Source organism: Gasterosteus aculeatus, chromosome 7 (genome assembly GCF_964276395.1).
Source record: "Gasterosteus aculeatus chromosome 7, fGasAcu3.hap1.1, whole genome shotgun sequence".
Lineage (NCBI taxonomy): Eukaryota > Metazoa > Chordata > Actinopteri > Perciformes > Gasterosteidae > Gasterosteus > Gasterosteus aculeatus.
Window position 1 is genome coordinate 18786771 of NC_135694.1, and position 13430 is coordinate 18800200.

At 44.7% G+C, this 13430-nt stretch overlaps 1 protein-coding gene across 2 annotated transcripts in view; it reads left to right on the forward strand.

Annotated features, from left to right (window-relative positions):
- Positions 1–13430, forward strand: part of lhfpl7 (LHFPL tetraspan subfamily member 7) — a 74784-nt gene that overhangs the window by 11071 nt on the left and 50283 nt on the right. For both annotated transcript variants that reach the window (XR_013468274.1, XM_040180007.2), the window contains exon 2: positions 9212–9350. Coding sequence is in view for 1 of the 2 variants with exons in the window: in XM_040180007.2 (XP_040035941.2) it covers positions 9212–9350 (139 nt within the window). In the remaining variant the exon portion in view is untranslated. The remainder of the gene's footprint in view (positions 1–9211; positions 9351–13430) is intronic.

Genomic DNA, 13430 nt, shown 5'->3' on the forward strand with positions numbered 1-13430 from the left:
GCTCAGCTGCGGATAACATGTCCAGATGGATCCGTACCGTATGTGGGCTGTGGTGTTATTATGCCGTCGTGAGAGTACAGTATTTCTTCTTCACTTAAAAAACAGCAAAGTTCTCCTCCTTCATCTCCCCACCTCTCTCTCTGTCGCTCTCCCTCCTGCAGTGCTTAAAAAAATTGAACATAATATCTAGATCGGGCCTCTTTGTGCACCAACTAGACTACACTGTTTGTTGGGATGCCAAAAGTTTTTTTTTCTGAGCAAACAGACTGCTGATTAACAGTTGCTCTCTTTTTTTCCTCCAAAGAACGTATTCAACTCATTTAAAATATTAACATGAACACTACGCTTCATAATCTGTTTTCTTACTACCATCTGTTTGCAAAGACAAGAGACAAAACAAGACAAATTCCACTGCTGGTGTCTTTTGAAGAGACTCGTGGGGGTGGATCAAAAATATCAGTTGCGCTATAATTCAATTACGGCATCTTTTTAGAAAGCGGAGAAGGGAGTAACTCTGCCCGGGGTTCCTCTCTTTTGAGGATGTCATCATTACATCAGACGGTAAGGGATCCCCCTCCCTATTGTGAAGAAGAGTGCGGTGGAGAGGAGAGAGGAGGCGCCTATAAAGAAGCTGAGTGAGTGTGTGTGTGTGTGTGTGTGTGAGCGAACTGATCACTTAATCACTTGTCATATAATTCTTGATAACTCCTCATTATCGTCATGATCAGTGGATCAAGGAGGGACTTGACTCATCTCCTAACTTTCCACCGTGTTTCTTGTGCTGTTTATCAGCGGGACTTCAGCGCTTCTCGTAGTTTGGAAACAGAAGTATTTCTTTCTCAGAGCGATGTGCCTAAAATAGAAGCTTTTATCTGTGTCCTATAGACCCTCCATAACATTCTCTGTGTGAGTCATTGTCTGCGCTGCTCCACCAGAGAGTTCTTTATAAGGATGGTTCTCCGCTGGGATGAAACATACCAGAATGCATCTATTTCCTCTTTCTGTGCCGCCGCTGATGTGAAACTGAAGCTGTGGTTTATGTCTTTCTCCAGCAGTTGTGGGACCCGAGACTCACTGCAGTTCTCTGGCAAGTTGGCAGGTACCCCGAGGCAATTTACATTCATACAGATTCTAACCAGACAGAAAATAAATCTTCTTCTAAACGGCCTTTTGAAAACGGAGAACGCAATGGAGATGGAGGGGCTCCAACGTGCCAAAAAATGTAGTTAAGTGTTTAACGTTAATGTGAAAATCAGAAAGAATGAAAACTGCATTACCCTGCATTGTGCTAACAATCTTGCAGTTAAAGATATTAAATTACACAATGCGTAAATAAAGTATTGATTCAGTCCACATGTCATCTCTCAGACCCACAAGTAACTGGAATATGAGCCTTAAGATGCTTCTCTGGATTTTGTTGTGTAATGTCAAGCTAATTGCAGGCAAACGTAAAACAAATATGGCTTATATCCATCTACTGGTTTGGAGTTAATTAACTCGGCTGTGCAATGAGTAGTGAGACGTTGTTAGTTAAGGCCTTTAATCCACAAGTAAAATGACTGGTGGTTGCTAATCGAACAAAACAAGGCCAGTCCACTTTGACATGCTCATTGGTTCACATTTACTTGTTGTTGCTACTGCAGATATTTTGGTGCATTATGGGAAAATCTATATTAGATAGACGTTTTGTCCAGCAAAAAAACACCTGAAGCATGAAATTGTTTTTTCTGGAATAAGCTGTTCATGTGGATTTTTTCTTTTTCCATACAGCTTTTTGAATACGATACTTTGAACTGTGCGTAGCGCACGTTTATGGAAATGGGGGCTAGTGTGAAGACAGTTAGCCAATTGTGGATCCTGACACGGGGTCATAGAGCAGCTTTGTCACATCGATTAACAATTACTTGCATTCATTCATCACCGCAGAGCCCAGGCGTCCCTTCGGTCTCCAGATGGTGGCATTCAGTTCAGCTGTGGACAAACTGGAACCAGGCCGGCTACATAAGAGCGCTGGATTTAACCTGCTGAAATATTGAAACTGTTGTTGAGCCCCTAAGGACTTTCCCACTATAAATGGCGGTATCATTAAAAACAACCAGCAAGATACCTGGTCCCGGGTTTTTGCCATGTCGATCAATTTGGAGTTTTTTGATTAAACATAACTTGAATTGTTCATAAGGACAATGTGAGCGAAATGTAATCTGAAATAATTTATAAAATAGATTTTTTTTTTTACCCCCGCCTACAAGACCAAACACTGCATTCATAAAGAATCTTCTCTCACTACTTTCAATTATCCTTAACGTCAAATGGAACTCCAGAACACCAGAAGCAGGGACGACCCGGTCAGATGACGTGATGATGTTTCATGAGTTAACTGACTCCCTGCAGTGATTCATTGACAGGTGAAACAAGAGTAGATTGATCTACTATTCTCATATTGTGTTTCTCCCAGTTCATTCAACTCTCACTGTGTGTGAAAGCGTCACTCTGTCTCACTGTACGAGAGATTCCCAGAGTGTTTTCATTTAACACGGCACCAAAGACTCAACGCCGCTTTAAAGCGTTGCTTTCAGCAGGGAGCTTCTCGTGTGAACTCCTTCCAGCGTTTCTTGACTCTCGTTGGGGAACGATCAGAGATACTGACAAGCAGCGATGACACAAAACGTTATAAATGTCCTAATTCATGGGCCGAACTGAGCGGAAGCTTGTGTTGGAGATACCGTGAAGACGGGAAGAAACATTTCTGTTGGTAAAATGTGAACATGAGACCAAAACAGCTCCACTAAATCAGCTCTTATGGTGAGATTGAAGAAGAATGTGCTGAAATGCAAAAAATATGTCCCTCAGAGCACATTAAATTATTTAAGCATTTCAGTTTTTAAATTATTCATTTTTATGTTATTGCTTTGATAAAAAAATTCTGCCCCCTCTATGTTTGTAGCCGCTTACACACTAAGAAAGTCACTTGTCAGTTGTTCTGTCTCACTGCAGCAGCAGAATGGGAGGTCGTAGGAAACATCGACTTCAGTTAGCAAGTTAACCGTTCTATAGCAACTAATGCTAATCAAGTGAGCGAAGGAGCTAACATCAACAACTACGAGAGGCCTGTCAGTCAAAGCCGTGGAACACAAGTAGACAAATGAAATATACATTGTTGTGTTCTCTCCATACGTGACGAGAAGGTTTATGAGTTGTATGTACATCTCAAATATATCTGTGTATCAGGCACTATACAATGGGACCACAAATTGCTAAAAACTGTAGGAGGCTGAAATCAGCGGTGGGATTTTTTACGTTCCACAACCGATGGTGTCAATCAGCTGATCCAACGTTAGAGTTAAGGGAGTATAGTACGTGTGAAGAGAGTCTTTCTTGCACACATCATGCTCGCCACAAAGTATTTTTTTCCTTTTTGGAAACACATCTCTCTCTGAAAGTCTTCTTTCCCCCTGAGGGAATGATTACAGAGGCAGGCTTGAGGCAGACAATGATATAAGATGGATGTGTCGTAGAAGCATACCTCAAAGAATAACCGTAGTGGGATATGGGGATTTATTCCTCACAGAGTCGGACTTCACAATCAGTTGAGAATCATTTAAATTGCATGGAGGGCGGCATGGTGACATGGTGATGGTCGCCTCAGTGCACAAAGGTCTTGGTGTTCAAACCTGTCCAGCTTCTGGGGGGGTCTGGTCTTTGTGTGTGGAGTTTGCACGTTCATGTGGGCTTTTCTGGGTACTCCGGCTTCCTCCCTCAGTCCAAGGTTCGTATCCATGTAGCAAAAGGGGCGACTATTTATATATTTTTGCATTTAAAACTCAAATTTAACTGACTTGCAACATGCAAAAATATAGGCCACATTTTTAGCTACATTTCCATTTTAGTTATCGCAGTATGGTTGTATTTGATGGCAGATAGTTATTGTATTGATCAGTGTATGGACTGACTGCGGCAATGAGATCTTCAAAGTTTTAAAATCCTTCAACCAGGAGACTGCTGTTTGTTCCCCGTGGGAAATGAGAAGTCAAAACTGATTTATTTTATGTTGATATAACTTCCGTAATAATTTTTTTTGTGGTTGTCTTGACCTCAGATGACAATCGCTTTCCTTAAATTAAGTTCTCCAAATTCTTCCCAAAAGTAGTTTCCAGTGAAGAGAGACGTTTATTTTGAAAGGCCTGTATGCATCTGACCTGACTTGTTGCTGTCTTTCATAGGAAAAGAGATGAAAAAAATGAGGAGGGCCTTTTTTGTAAGATGTCGCACAATATCATGCCTGAGGATGCCTCTAACGGGATGTATGATAATCTTGACACACTTGACTCACTGCAATCTGCACATGGTTCATGAAAGTAAAGCCGTTAGTCATATTTACATGCATAACTGATATTTAGCCATACATCCAAAACCTTATTCCAGCCTTCACTCATTAACCGACAGGTGTTATTTGGCCTGAAGATGCACCTCAGTGTTCTACTCAGGACTTTAGAATGTGTCACAACTTTTCAATCTACCGTAACAGAATCCCCCCCCCCTCTTGAATGTACAGTTGTTTGCATGCTGTACTGCATGTGCACGTGTCTCTGTGTGTGAGAGGGTACGGCGAGCGCTTCCATGTCCTCTTAAGTGCTCCTGAATGTCACATCCTATCTGCGGCCTGTCCCTGAGGCACAAATGGACACTCCATCCACTTGTCAGGTGATTAATCTCCGCTCTGCTCTCTCTCCCTCATCTCCTTTCCATCTCGTATTCACTCTGTACACGCAGCTTTGTCAGCCATTCGGAGGACTGTCATACACACACACACACACACACACACACAGGCGCTTACTGCACTCCCTCTGCCAGTCTCCGCCCAGTGAAGATCAATGAGGAAGATGGATGTATTATTCAGCGTATTCATTTTAGAGGTGGACGGGGCTGCTTGCTTTTGTGTTGGCACTCTGCAGGATTATCAGGATTCCACAGAAAGCCACAGGAAGCGCAAGGAGAGAGAGAAAGTACAGGGGAAGGGAAGCGGTTTACACACAGCGGCCTGCCGGTGGACGGTGCAGAATCACCTCTGGCGGCTCAGCGATGCTCTGGGAAGCTGCGTTTGTTGCGCAAGTGGCCTTCTAGAGGCAGAACATGGTGAGGCTGATGCTTTAGTGCGACCGCCGAGCTCTCGCGCCGCTGAATGCTGATTAGTGATGGGAGGGCGGAGGCAAGCTCACCGCGGACGGCATACCTGCGTACATTACAAGCAATGTAGCAAACTAGGCAGCTCCTGCCTCGCCGCTTGTCCTCCATAGAGGCGAGACGTCTGTTGTTAAAGTGGTGGGGTTATTTCTGGCAAGGCGCAGGGGATGAGTCTTCTGGCCCTTCTTGGGGGGGCAGAAACCTTCCGTTTTTTTCACAACCCTGCGCTGAAACTTTTAGCCACGGCTTGGAAAGGAAAAGTGAGTTTAATGAGACATGCCCTGCCATCCTCGGCTTGTAAACCCCAATTGAGGGGACAATGAAATTTCATTGGCCTGTCGTGTATAGTGCCCGACTTCCTTAATGTAATTGGAAGCCAAAGAGTCCCTTTCAGACTGTCCCTTTATTAAGCAGCCGGATGGAGGGTTTTTGTAACAGTGTAGTTATTGGTCTCCAACAGGCTTGTTAATATGTGGGTCGTTTCTTTATGATGGCGCCAAGTAGTCCCTGAAGCGCACCATGGCGGATATATACAGTATATTTCCCTATATCTCCACAAACCAATCTTAACTTTATCAGCATTTGCATGCTCACGGCTGGTTACCATCATTTTAAGATTAATTTGCGTCTTTGGGTGAAATCTGCCAACGTGATGTTGAAAATCAAGTCTTTGGACCACAGCAAAGAAAAAGACAAAAAGCGATCTAAAGAGACAATTAAGAATCATCCTTCTGCCTTCTGCCAAATGAAAACTCTGCGGCTCCAGCTGTTGCTGTGGCTGTATCCGTTATTAGCACACAATTATCTATTTAGGAAGCATCACTGCGAGGACCAGTGCTGCGGCTCATTTTCTACTAAATTAACTTGTGCTCAGAGCCAGCAGAGTGTTGGAAACAGGCCTGCAAAATCATTCTGTATCGTCTGTAAGTAAAAGTGGTAATGATTATGAGCTTGTTTCATCGGGGAGCTGATTAATTGGGACAGCATTATTGAAATGTTGGCCGTTTTCCGTATTAACAGTTGTGCAGCGCTGTGATAGCCTTTTTTAGTCTCTCGGGCTATTTTTAAATGGCAAACAGAAAATGTCATGTGTATGAATCTGTTAGTGCTTGCCTATAATTAAGTGGCTGAACACAGCAGAACAAAGCAGCTGGATTTACAGCATGAAAAAAATCTTTATTTTACTCACAAACACATCTTTATGCAAATATTTCTTGTCCAACTTAAATTTAGCGTACTACAACATCGTAAGGTTTTTTATTGTTTAATGAGTGAGGCCGATATACCTGAGCGTGGCCAGGCCTCCCTCTCTAACGCGCTCCGCTTCACCTACATGAGACACCTTCAAGGGGTTGTGGGGAATCGAGAACAGCAGGGTGGGAGGGAGGCCGCACACCGGGTGCCCACAAGGCACGGCAAGATCAAGCAAGGGAGGGAAAGGAGACTTCCGTCATGCATACATGAATATCATTCCAGCAAGTGAGATGGAGAATAACAGACCCACCACGTTAATGACTTTTCTGTATCTTTCGGTGTGCTGCTGCTGTTTTATATCGCTACTTTGTTTATGATTATACAGACCTCTTCCTTTATGATTGTTAAGCAGTGGTAACGAGCTGTGCCGCCTCTCTTAGTATCTGACACAAATGCTGTCTGAGAAGGTTTGAGATGAGTAGGAATCAGGAATCGGGAAACATTTATTGCCATAATATGTCAGACATACAAGGAATTTGACTTGGCGGTTGGTGCGTAATAGCAGACAGTACGACAATGGACGACAAGACAACAGGGCACGAGGAGTAAAATAAAATATAACGTTAGGGGTTAGTAGTATAAGGTTATGGGTTAGTTTCAAAATAAAGGAATACAAGTTAAAATTAAAAATATTTAGAAATTAAAAATAAAGTGCACCAGCGAACAGAAAGTGACAAGTGAAAGTGTCAAAGAAAGTGACCAGTGGAATGACAGTCAGACAGTGGGGGACCGGCTCTGTTGATGAGCCTGACTGCCGACGGGAAGAAACTGCCAAATGGAAGGGGCACAAACAGTTTTTGTCCGGGGTGCGAGGGGTCGTCTACGATCTTTTTAGCTCGCTTCAGAGACCTGGAAGCGAACAAGTCCTGCAGGGACGGCAGATTGCAGCCGATCACCCTCTCTGCAGAGCGGATGACACGCTGCAGCCTGCCCTTGTCCTTGTCTGTGGCTGCAGCGTACCAGACGGCGATGGAGGAGCAGAGGATGGACTCGATGATGGCCGTGTAGAAGTGGACCATCATCGTCTTTGGCAGGTTGAATTTCATCAGCTGCCTCAGGAAGAACAACCTCTGCTGAGCCTTCTTGGTGATGGAGCTGATGTTCAGCTCCCACTTGAGGTCCTGGGTGATGGAGCCCAGGAAACGGAAGAAATCCACATTGGTGACGGGGGAGTCACACAGGGTGATGGGCAAGGGTGGGACTCCTGAAGTCCACAACCATCTCCACTGTCTTTAGAGCGTTGAGCTCCAGGTTGTTCTGGCTGCACCACGACACCAGATGGTCAGACTCCCACCTGTAGGCGGACTCGTCCCCACCAGAGATCAGTCCAATGAGGGTGGTGTCATCCGCAAACTTCAGGAGCTTGACGGACTGGTGACTGGAGGTTTAGCTGTTGGTGTACAGGGAGAAGAGCAGAGGGCAAAGAACGCATCCTTGGGGGGAACCGGTGCTGATGGTTCGAGAGGCTGAGACGTGTTTCCCCAGCTTCACGCGCTGCTTCCTATCGGACAGGAAGTCAAAGGACATCTCCTTTGGCTGAAGGAATAATATTAAGGAAGGCTGTGTTAGCCATTTTTTGTCCAGCTATAGAGAAGTTGTCCCTTGAAATCCTTGAGACGTCCCCAGGCAAAAAACATTAATGAGATGTAACTTTGGCACCACGTTACATCAAGCACCATCCATACTATTGGTGATTCTCAGCCTCAGTCTCAAAAACTGAATTAAAGTCTTCCATGTAAGCATGCAAATAATGTTGTTTATTTAGTACTGAAACACAACACTCGTTTGCTGCGGTCGTTGGCTGCGGTCGAGGTGCCCTGGTGCGTGACACTTTCCTCCCTGCAGTTCCCAAGGAGCTGATCTGTAACCCAATGGGAGAGTCACTGTTTATGTTCGCGCTGCGATAATCGAGACGAGAACAACACTCCTGTTCATCAAACACGCGCGAGTAAAGGTCAGACGAACAATCATCATCATTTTCTACCGGCATCCTCATCAAGCACTCGCTCTGCCTTCCTGCCAAACACCCAGATCAAGCTAATTAAATTTTCTGTCAGGCTTTCATCCTCCCTCTATCTGCATCCGTCACGTCGGGAACGTGCACAACAACACGTGTTTTGGGGGCTGCAATTCCCTTGTGTGCGTTAGACGTGTCCCTGCCATCGCCCCCCGCCTGCATGCTAATCACCAACGTGGTCGCTGACTGCGTTTAAAGTGCCGCGCCTTGTTGTGTTTTCGGAAATGCGTCGAGGAGGACGTGTGGTGGCGCTGTTGAAGCTGGAGAGTATTATTATGTCATGCAGATCAAGTGGCACCAGAACGACATGCTGGTTGTGGGAACAGACTTACAAATGCTGCACACACACACACACACACACCTCCTAAGTGCTTTAAACTTGAAGCTGCCACTCGTCCAGGAACGCACTCTTTCCCAAGTGTCTTTCTGTAAAAGCAGAGGCCAGTTTAGCACATTGTACCAACGACTTTCTCACAGCCGCAGGATAAAATATCCTTCTTGCTCGTCAGGAAAGTTGGGAATGAATTCCCCGTTTGTATGTGACCTTCCTTAACCTGATGCCCCATTGACCCGAATGCACAACAACCTGCCCAGAAACACAGACTTGAGCGTTATTTGTGTGAGGCTGCATGACAACGGCCTGTAGAAGAAGAATGTGCTTCCTGCCCTGAATGAGTGCAACTGTACGAGTGCCAGTCCGTTGCTTTCTGTCAAAGAACGGAGCAGAAATGACATTTTTGTGTGTTTTTTGTTCCTCAGACCAGCGCGGTGCTCTGCTCCGGAGGCTGCGCCCTGCTGGCCGTCAGCTCCCTGTTGGCCATCATCACCATCTTCCTGCCCAGCGGAGGATGCGAGAGGAGGATCTGCACCCTGGCGGGATACATGCAGATGGCTGCAGGTTGGTACAGATGTGAATGCGCACACAGACAAACAGCAGAAGCTTGCTCCTACCCGATCCAAACTGAGATCCCTCTCAAAAACAGCATTACTATGTCCCTTCTTTTATCTCTGCAACCAACACTGACATCGCTTTCTATTCCAGAAAAAAGAAGCTGACTTTGTTGCTCGTCAGTCAGTCAGCCAAACAAAAAAAGGAGGAAGAATAGAAAGCAGCTCGAGGACAGCTGCTGCTAGGCAACCCGTGTCTGCATAGCACTTGAAGGGGTGAACCAGCGAAGGGAAGGGCGAGGATAGATTTAGAGCCTGCTGTTGAAAAGACAATTATGCCTCCTTAACACAGGTCATCCGTTCAGGGTCGCGTGTGACTTATCAAACCGCCGCTCTCACTCAAACAGAGAAGTAGTCTCGTAAACAAAGCACGGTCACGTCAGCGCGGCGGCCTCTAAAGCCCTTAAAGCGGCGCAGCTCGTGTCGCTGCTCGGTACGGATACGGTTACTGTGCGCTCAACGGTTAACATACAACACAAGAAACATTTGTCTTGTATCGGGGAACAGCAGGGTGCAGAATGCAGCATATGTTCAGTAGTAAGGATCCCCGTTAGTGAGCTAAAGTCTGTAAAGTCTGTGGATTTCCTTTGAATCTCACTCAAAGAAAAAAAACCTTTCAGGGATGCAGGTTGAACAGATACACAATGAAAAAATGTACTTTTAACGTCCACTTTTTATATCCATTTCCTCCGACTTTACAACTCATACAACAATCAAGTGTGTTCTCCTTACGTCGGAGCGGCTCGTCCGCGCCTCGTTTGTTGCAGTTTTAAGGACGCTTCATTCTTATTGCGTTGGTTTGTCAACAACGCTCCCGCACGTCGCATCCAACGTAGTCTGCAGAGGTCTCGCTGCATCAATGCTGTGTGACGCTTTTAATAGTACTTCAGGCTCATAGTACTCTGGTGATAAGATACTTCCGGTTTGCCGTGGTTACAAGTAGCTTTGCTTTCATCGACCATGCCGCCTGGAAGAGATTTCAAATTAAAATATCCGTTTAAGAGTGCAGTGCCTTTATCTATTTTCGCGGTTAATTTACGCAGCAGTGTTAAGCCCCTCCCAACGCAAAACAAAAAGGAAAGAAATGCCGCCAACGCATGATAAAATCCTTGCCAGCGTTGATGGATTGCCACATTAGCGCATTTCCGCGTTAACGTGCCCAACAGCAGTATTTTGTTTTTGTGTATGTTGAAGGCTTTCAGGCTGTTAGCAGCTTAACTTTTCCACAAACAATGAATTGTTGGAATTGAAATCCCTTCATGTGGCAATTAACTAATTGTAATCAGAGGCTGGATTCATCGGGAAGGTTAAATCATTACAGACAGAACGGGGGCTGTCACAGAGAGCGTTAATGGTGCATAAAGTGTCGCTAAACTCTTGTCTCTGTCTGACACCAGAATCAGATCAATGTTCCGTCTCCGGGTCGAAGTCTTGTCTCGGTGTGCAGAGGATTCATAGAAGATGAGGTCAGATTAGACCAGTGCCTGGTACCTTTTCCCAGCGCTGAGCAGGGGGCGTTGGCGTGTGCGATGTGTGCGTTTGAGAGGGAACAGTGCGGTGACCTGAAACAGGTAGATAGAGAACAATGCTTTTCTTGGAAGTGTGCATCTTGTTAGGGTTGCACAAGAAGTTGTGTGTTTCCCCAGCGAGTGGGAGGAATGAACTGCCGACGAGACGCTTGTCAACCTAGAAGTCTGTTTGGATCCAGATGTTTACTACAATACTGCTTACAGCAGTGTGTGTGGTTTGTTACTTTTCTTATGAAGTCCTTACGAGGACAAAAATACAAAGAGATTTTCTAAACAAGTGAGGAAATATTGCCGGGTGTAACTTTAAAGGTTGAGAATTTTTCTGAAAGACGAGGGTAGAGGTTGTAGTTGAAGTCCCTTTGAAGCAGCGTTTTGAGAGCTTCTTTCTTTCTTTTGCAGAGTATTAAGTGTAAACCAATAAAGTTTCCGATAGGAAGGGAGGGGTGGGTTTATTTGGCCGGGACTGGAATGTTATAAACCGGTAGGATTGCAGAAAGTGAATGTACAGATTAGAGACTATATATATTATGTTATTACAGCTACAAGGCCATAATTCACAACTTTAGTCTGTTGTACTTAAACAAGTGGATGCCACAATTAGCTTTTTAGAAATAAAAGTAAAACACTTTAAAAAAATTATTCTATGAAGATGCAAATATTGATTCATTTCGAAAATGTGTGTGTGTGTGCGCTATCTTTATTTATGTTACAAGTTGAGGTCATATTAACTGCTTGACATTTTGAACATCTTTCCACCATCAGCTTGTAGCTTTAATTAAGACCACATCAAAATGTTGTGGTGAATACCAATATCCTGATGGAATAGAGGAGGACTTTTTAAAGTACTTGAACCAAATTTCTAGACATGCTTGACATCTGCAGATCCCTGTCCGACCAATATATGGTTATTCAGACTGAGGAATGTCAAGGAGTACGCAATCATCATTTACCCTGAAATGCACCTGCAACACTGGCTGCTCCCATTTCTAACAGCATCTGCCACATCTGCTCTTTCACTGCTACTATCACACAGCTAGAAATGCACGAGGCACAACCCAAGAACATCCGTCAGCCCTCTAAGAGGTAGAAGCACACAACCTTACATATCCACAATTCATGTCTTGCGGAGCACACACACACACACACACACACACACACTGCCGGCCGAGGGCTGGTTTGAACTAGGAAAACCCTTTTTTGGCGCCCCTTTCCTTTCTTGGCCTCGGGGTCCTGGAGGGAAAGTCCAGAATTAGATGCAAACTTGCTAAACCTTGCTAAGCTCAGCGCTGCATCCAGCGGTTCAGCCGCAAGCATCAATGTTTCATGCCCAGAGAGAGGGGAAGGCAGAACATTTCTGTGTGTCTGGGCGGGGAGCTTTCTCTCCTGTCATGCATATTTCATGGGCCTGTTCTTCTTAGTGGTCAGGTACCATTGGATGGATGGCACTTTGCTCGGTGTGTGTGAGAGTTGTTTGTGTGTGCGCGTGTGCTTAGAGGAGGAACAGACAGTATTTGCATATGAATTTCCACACTTTAGAGGGAAGGGAAATAGATACATGCATTATTGATTTAATGCACATGAATGACATACAATCATTAGTTTTATTAAAATTTCTACAAAAGTGAAAGTAGAAATTTCAGAAGATTCATCCCCGCGACATGTGCAGAGGAGTCATGGTACGACGTTCACGGTGCTTTATCTGTTCAGGGCTGAAGACATGTCACACTCGGCTGAGTGTACAAGCGCTCGCTGCACACACAAGCTCAATCTCAGCGCTCCTCCTGCAGGGTTATTGCCATATTAACATATGGAGATCATTTACATTATATGCTTACATAAAAATGTGCAGGGCATTTTATGAGCTGCATTGATTGCCTGTTGTTTTTCTCTTTTTGGTGATGGGACGGCATGGGAGTAGTTTTCTAGTTTAAAAAAGAAAAATGTTTTCCTGCGAAAACGGCTCTTTGGGAGATACTCGGGTTGAGGACTTGAAAGCGGCTGAAGTGTTTTTTTCTTCTCTGTACAGTTAGAGATGTTTGTGTTGCTTGTGGCTTTTCATTCTTACATGGAGAGATAAAAGGGGAAGAAACAGCACGATGGGCAAACCCCGAGTGAAATCTGGCTTTTTTTATGCAGCATTTGGCAGCTACTTCTGCTGACGGATTCTTCAAACAATCAATATGTGAACCCAAATTGTACAGGGGTGGTGACGAGGGATGCTTCGTTTGCTCTGCTGCCTGAATGCTTCCAAAATAAGATCCGATTGGAGTCCCTTTATCTGGAGACATTTGTCGGCTGAAGTTGATTTGACCTTGAGTTGGTTGCTCTATTACTTTGGTCCTGACCGAACTGAATTATTGGATAGATTGATGTGGAAGTTCATTAATTTCTCACTCAGGATGCGAATGTTAGCATGCAAACATTGAATGAAGAACAAGGTGAGATGATAAACATGGTAAAGGTGCTGCTTGTTTGACACCAACATCTGGGTACGTTCACTG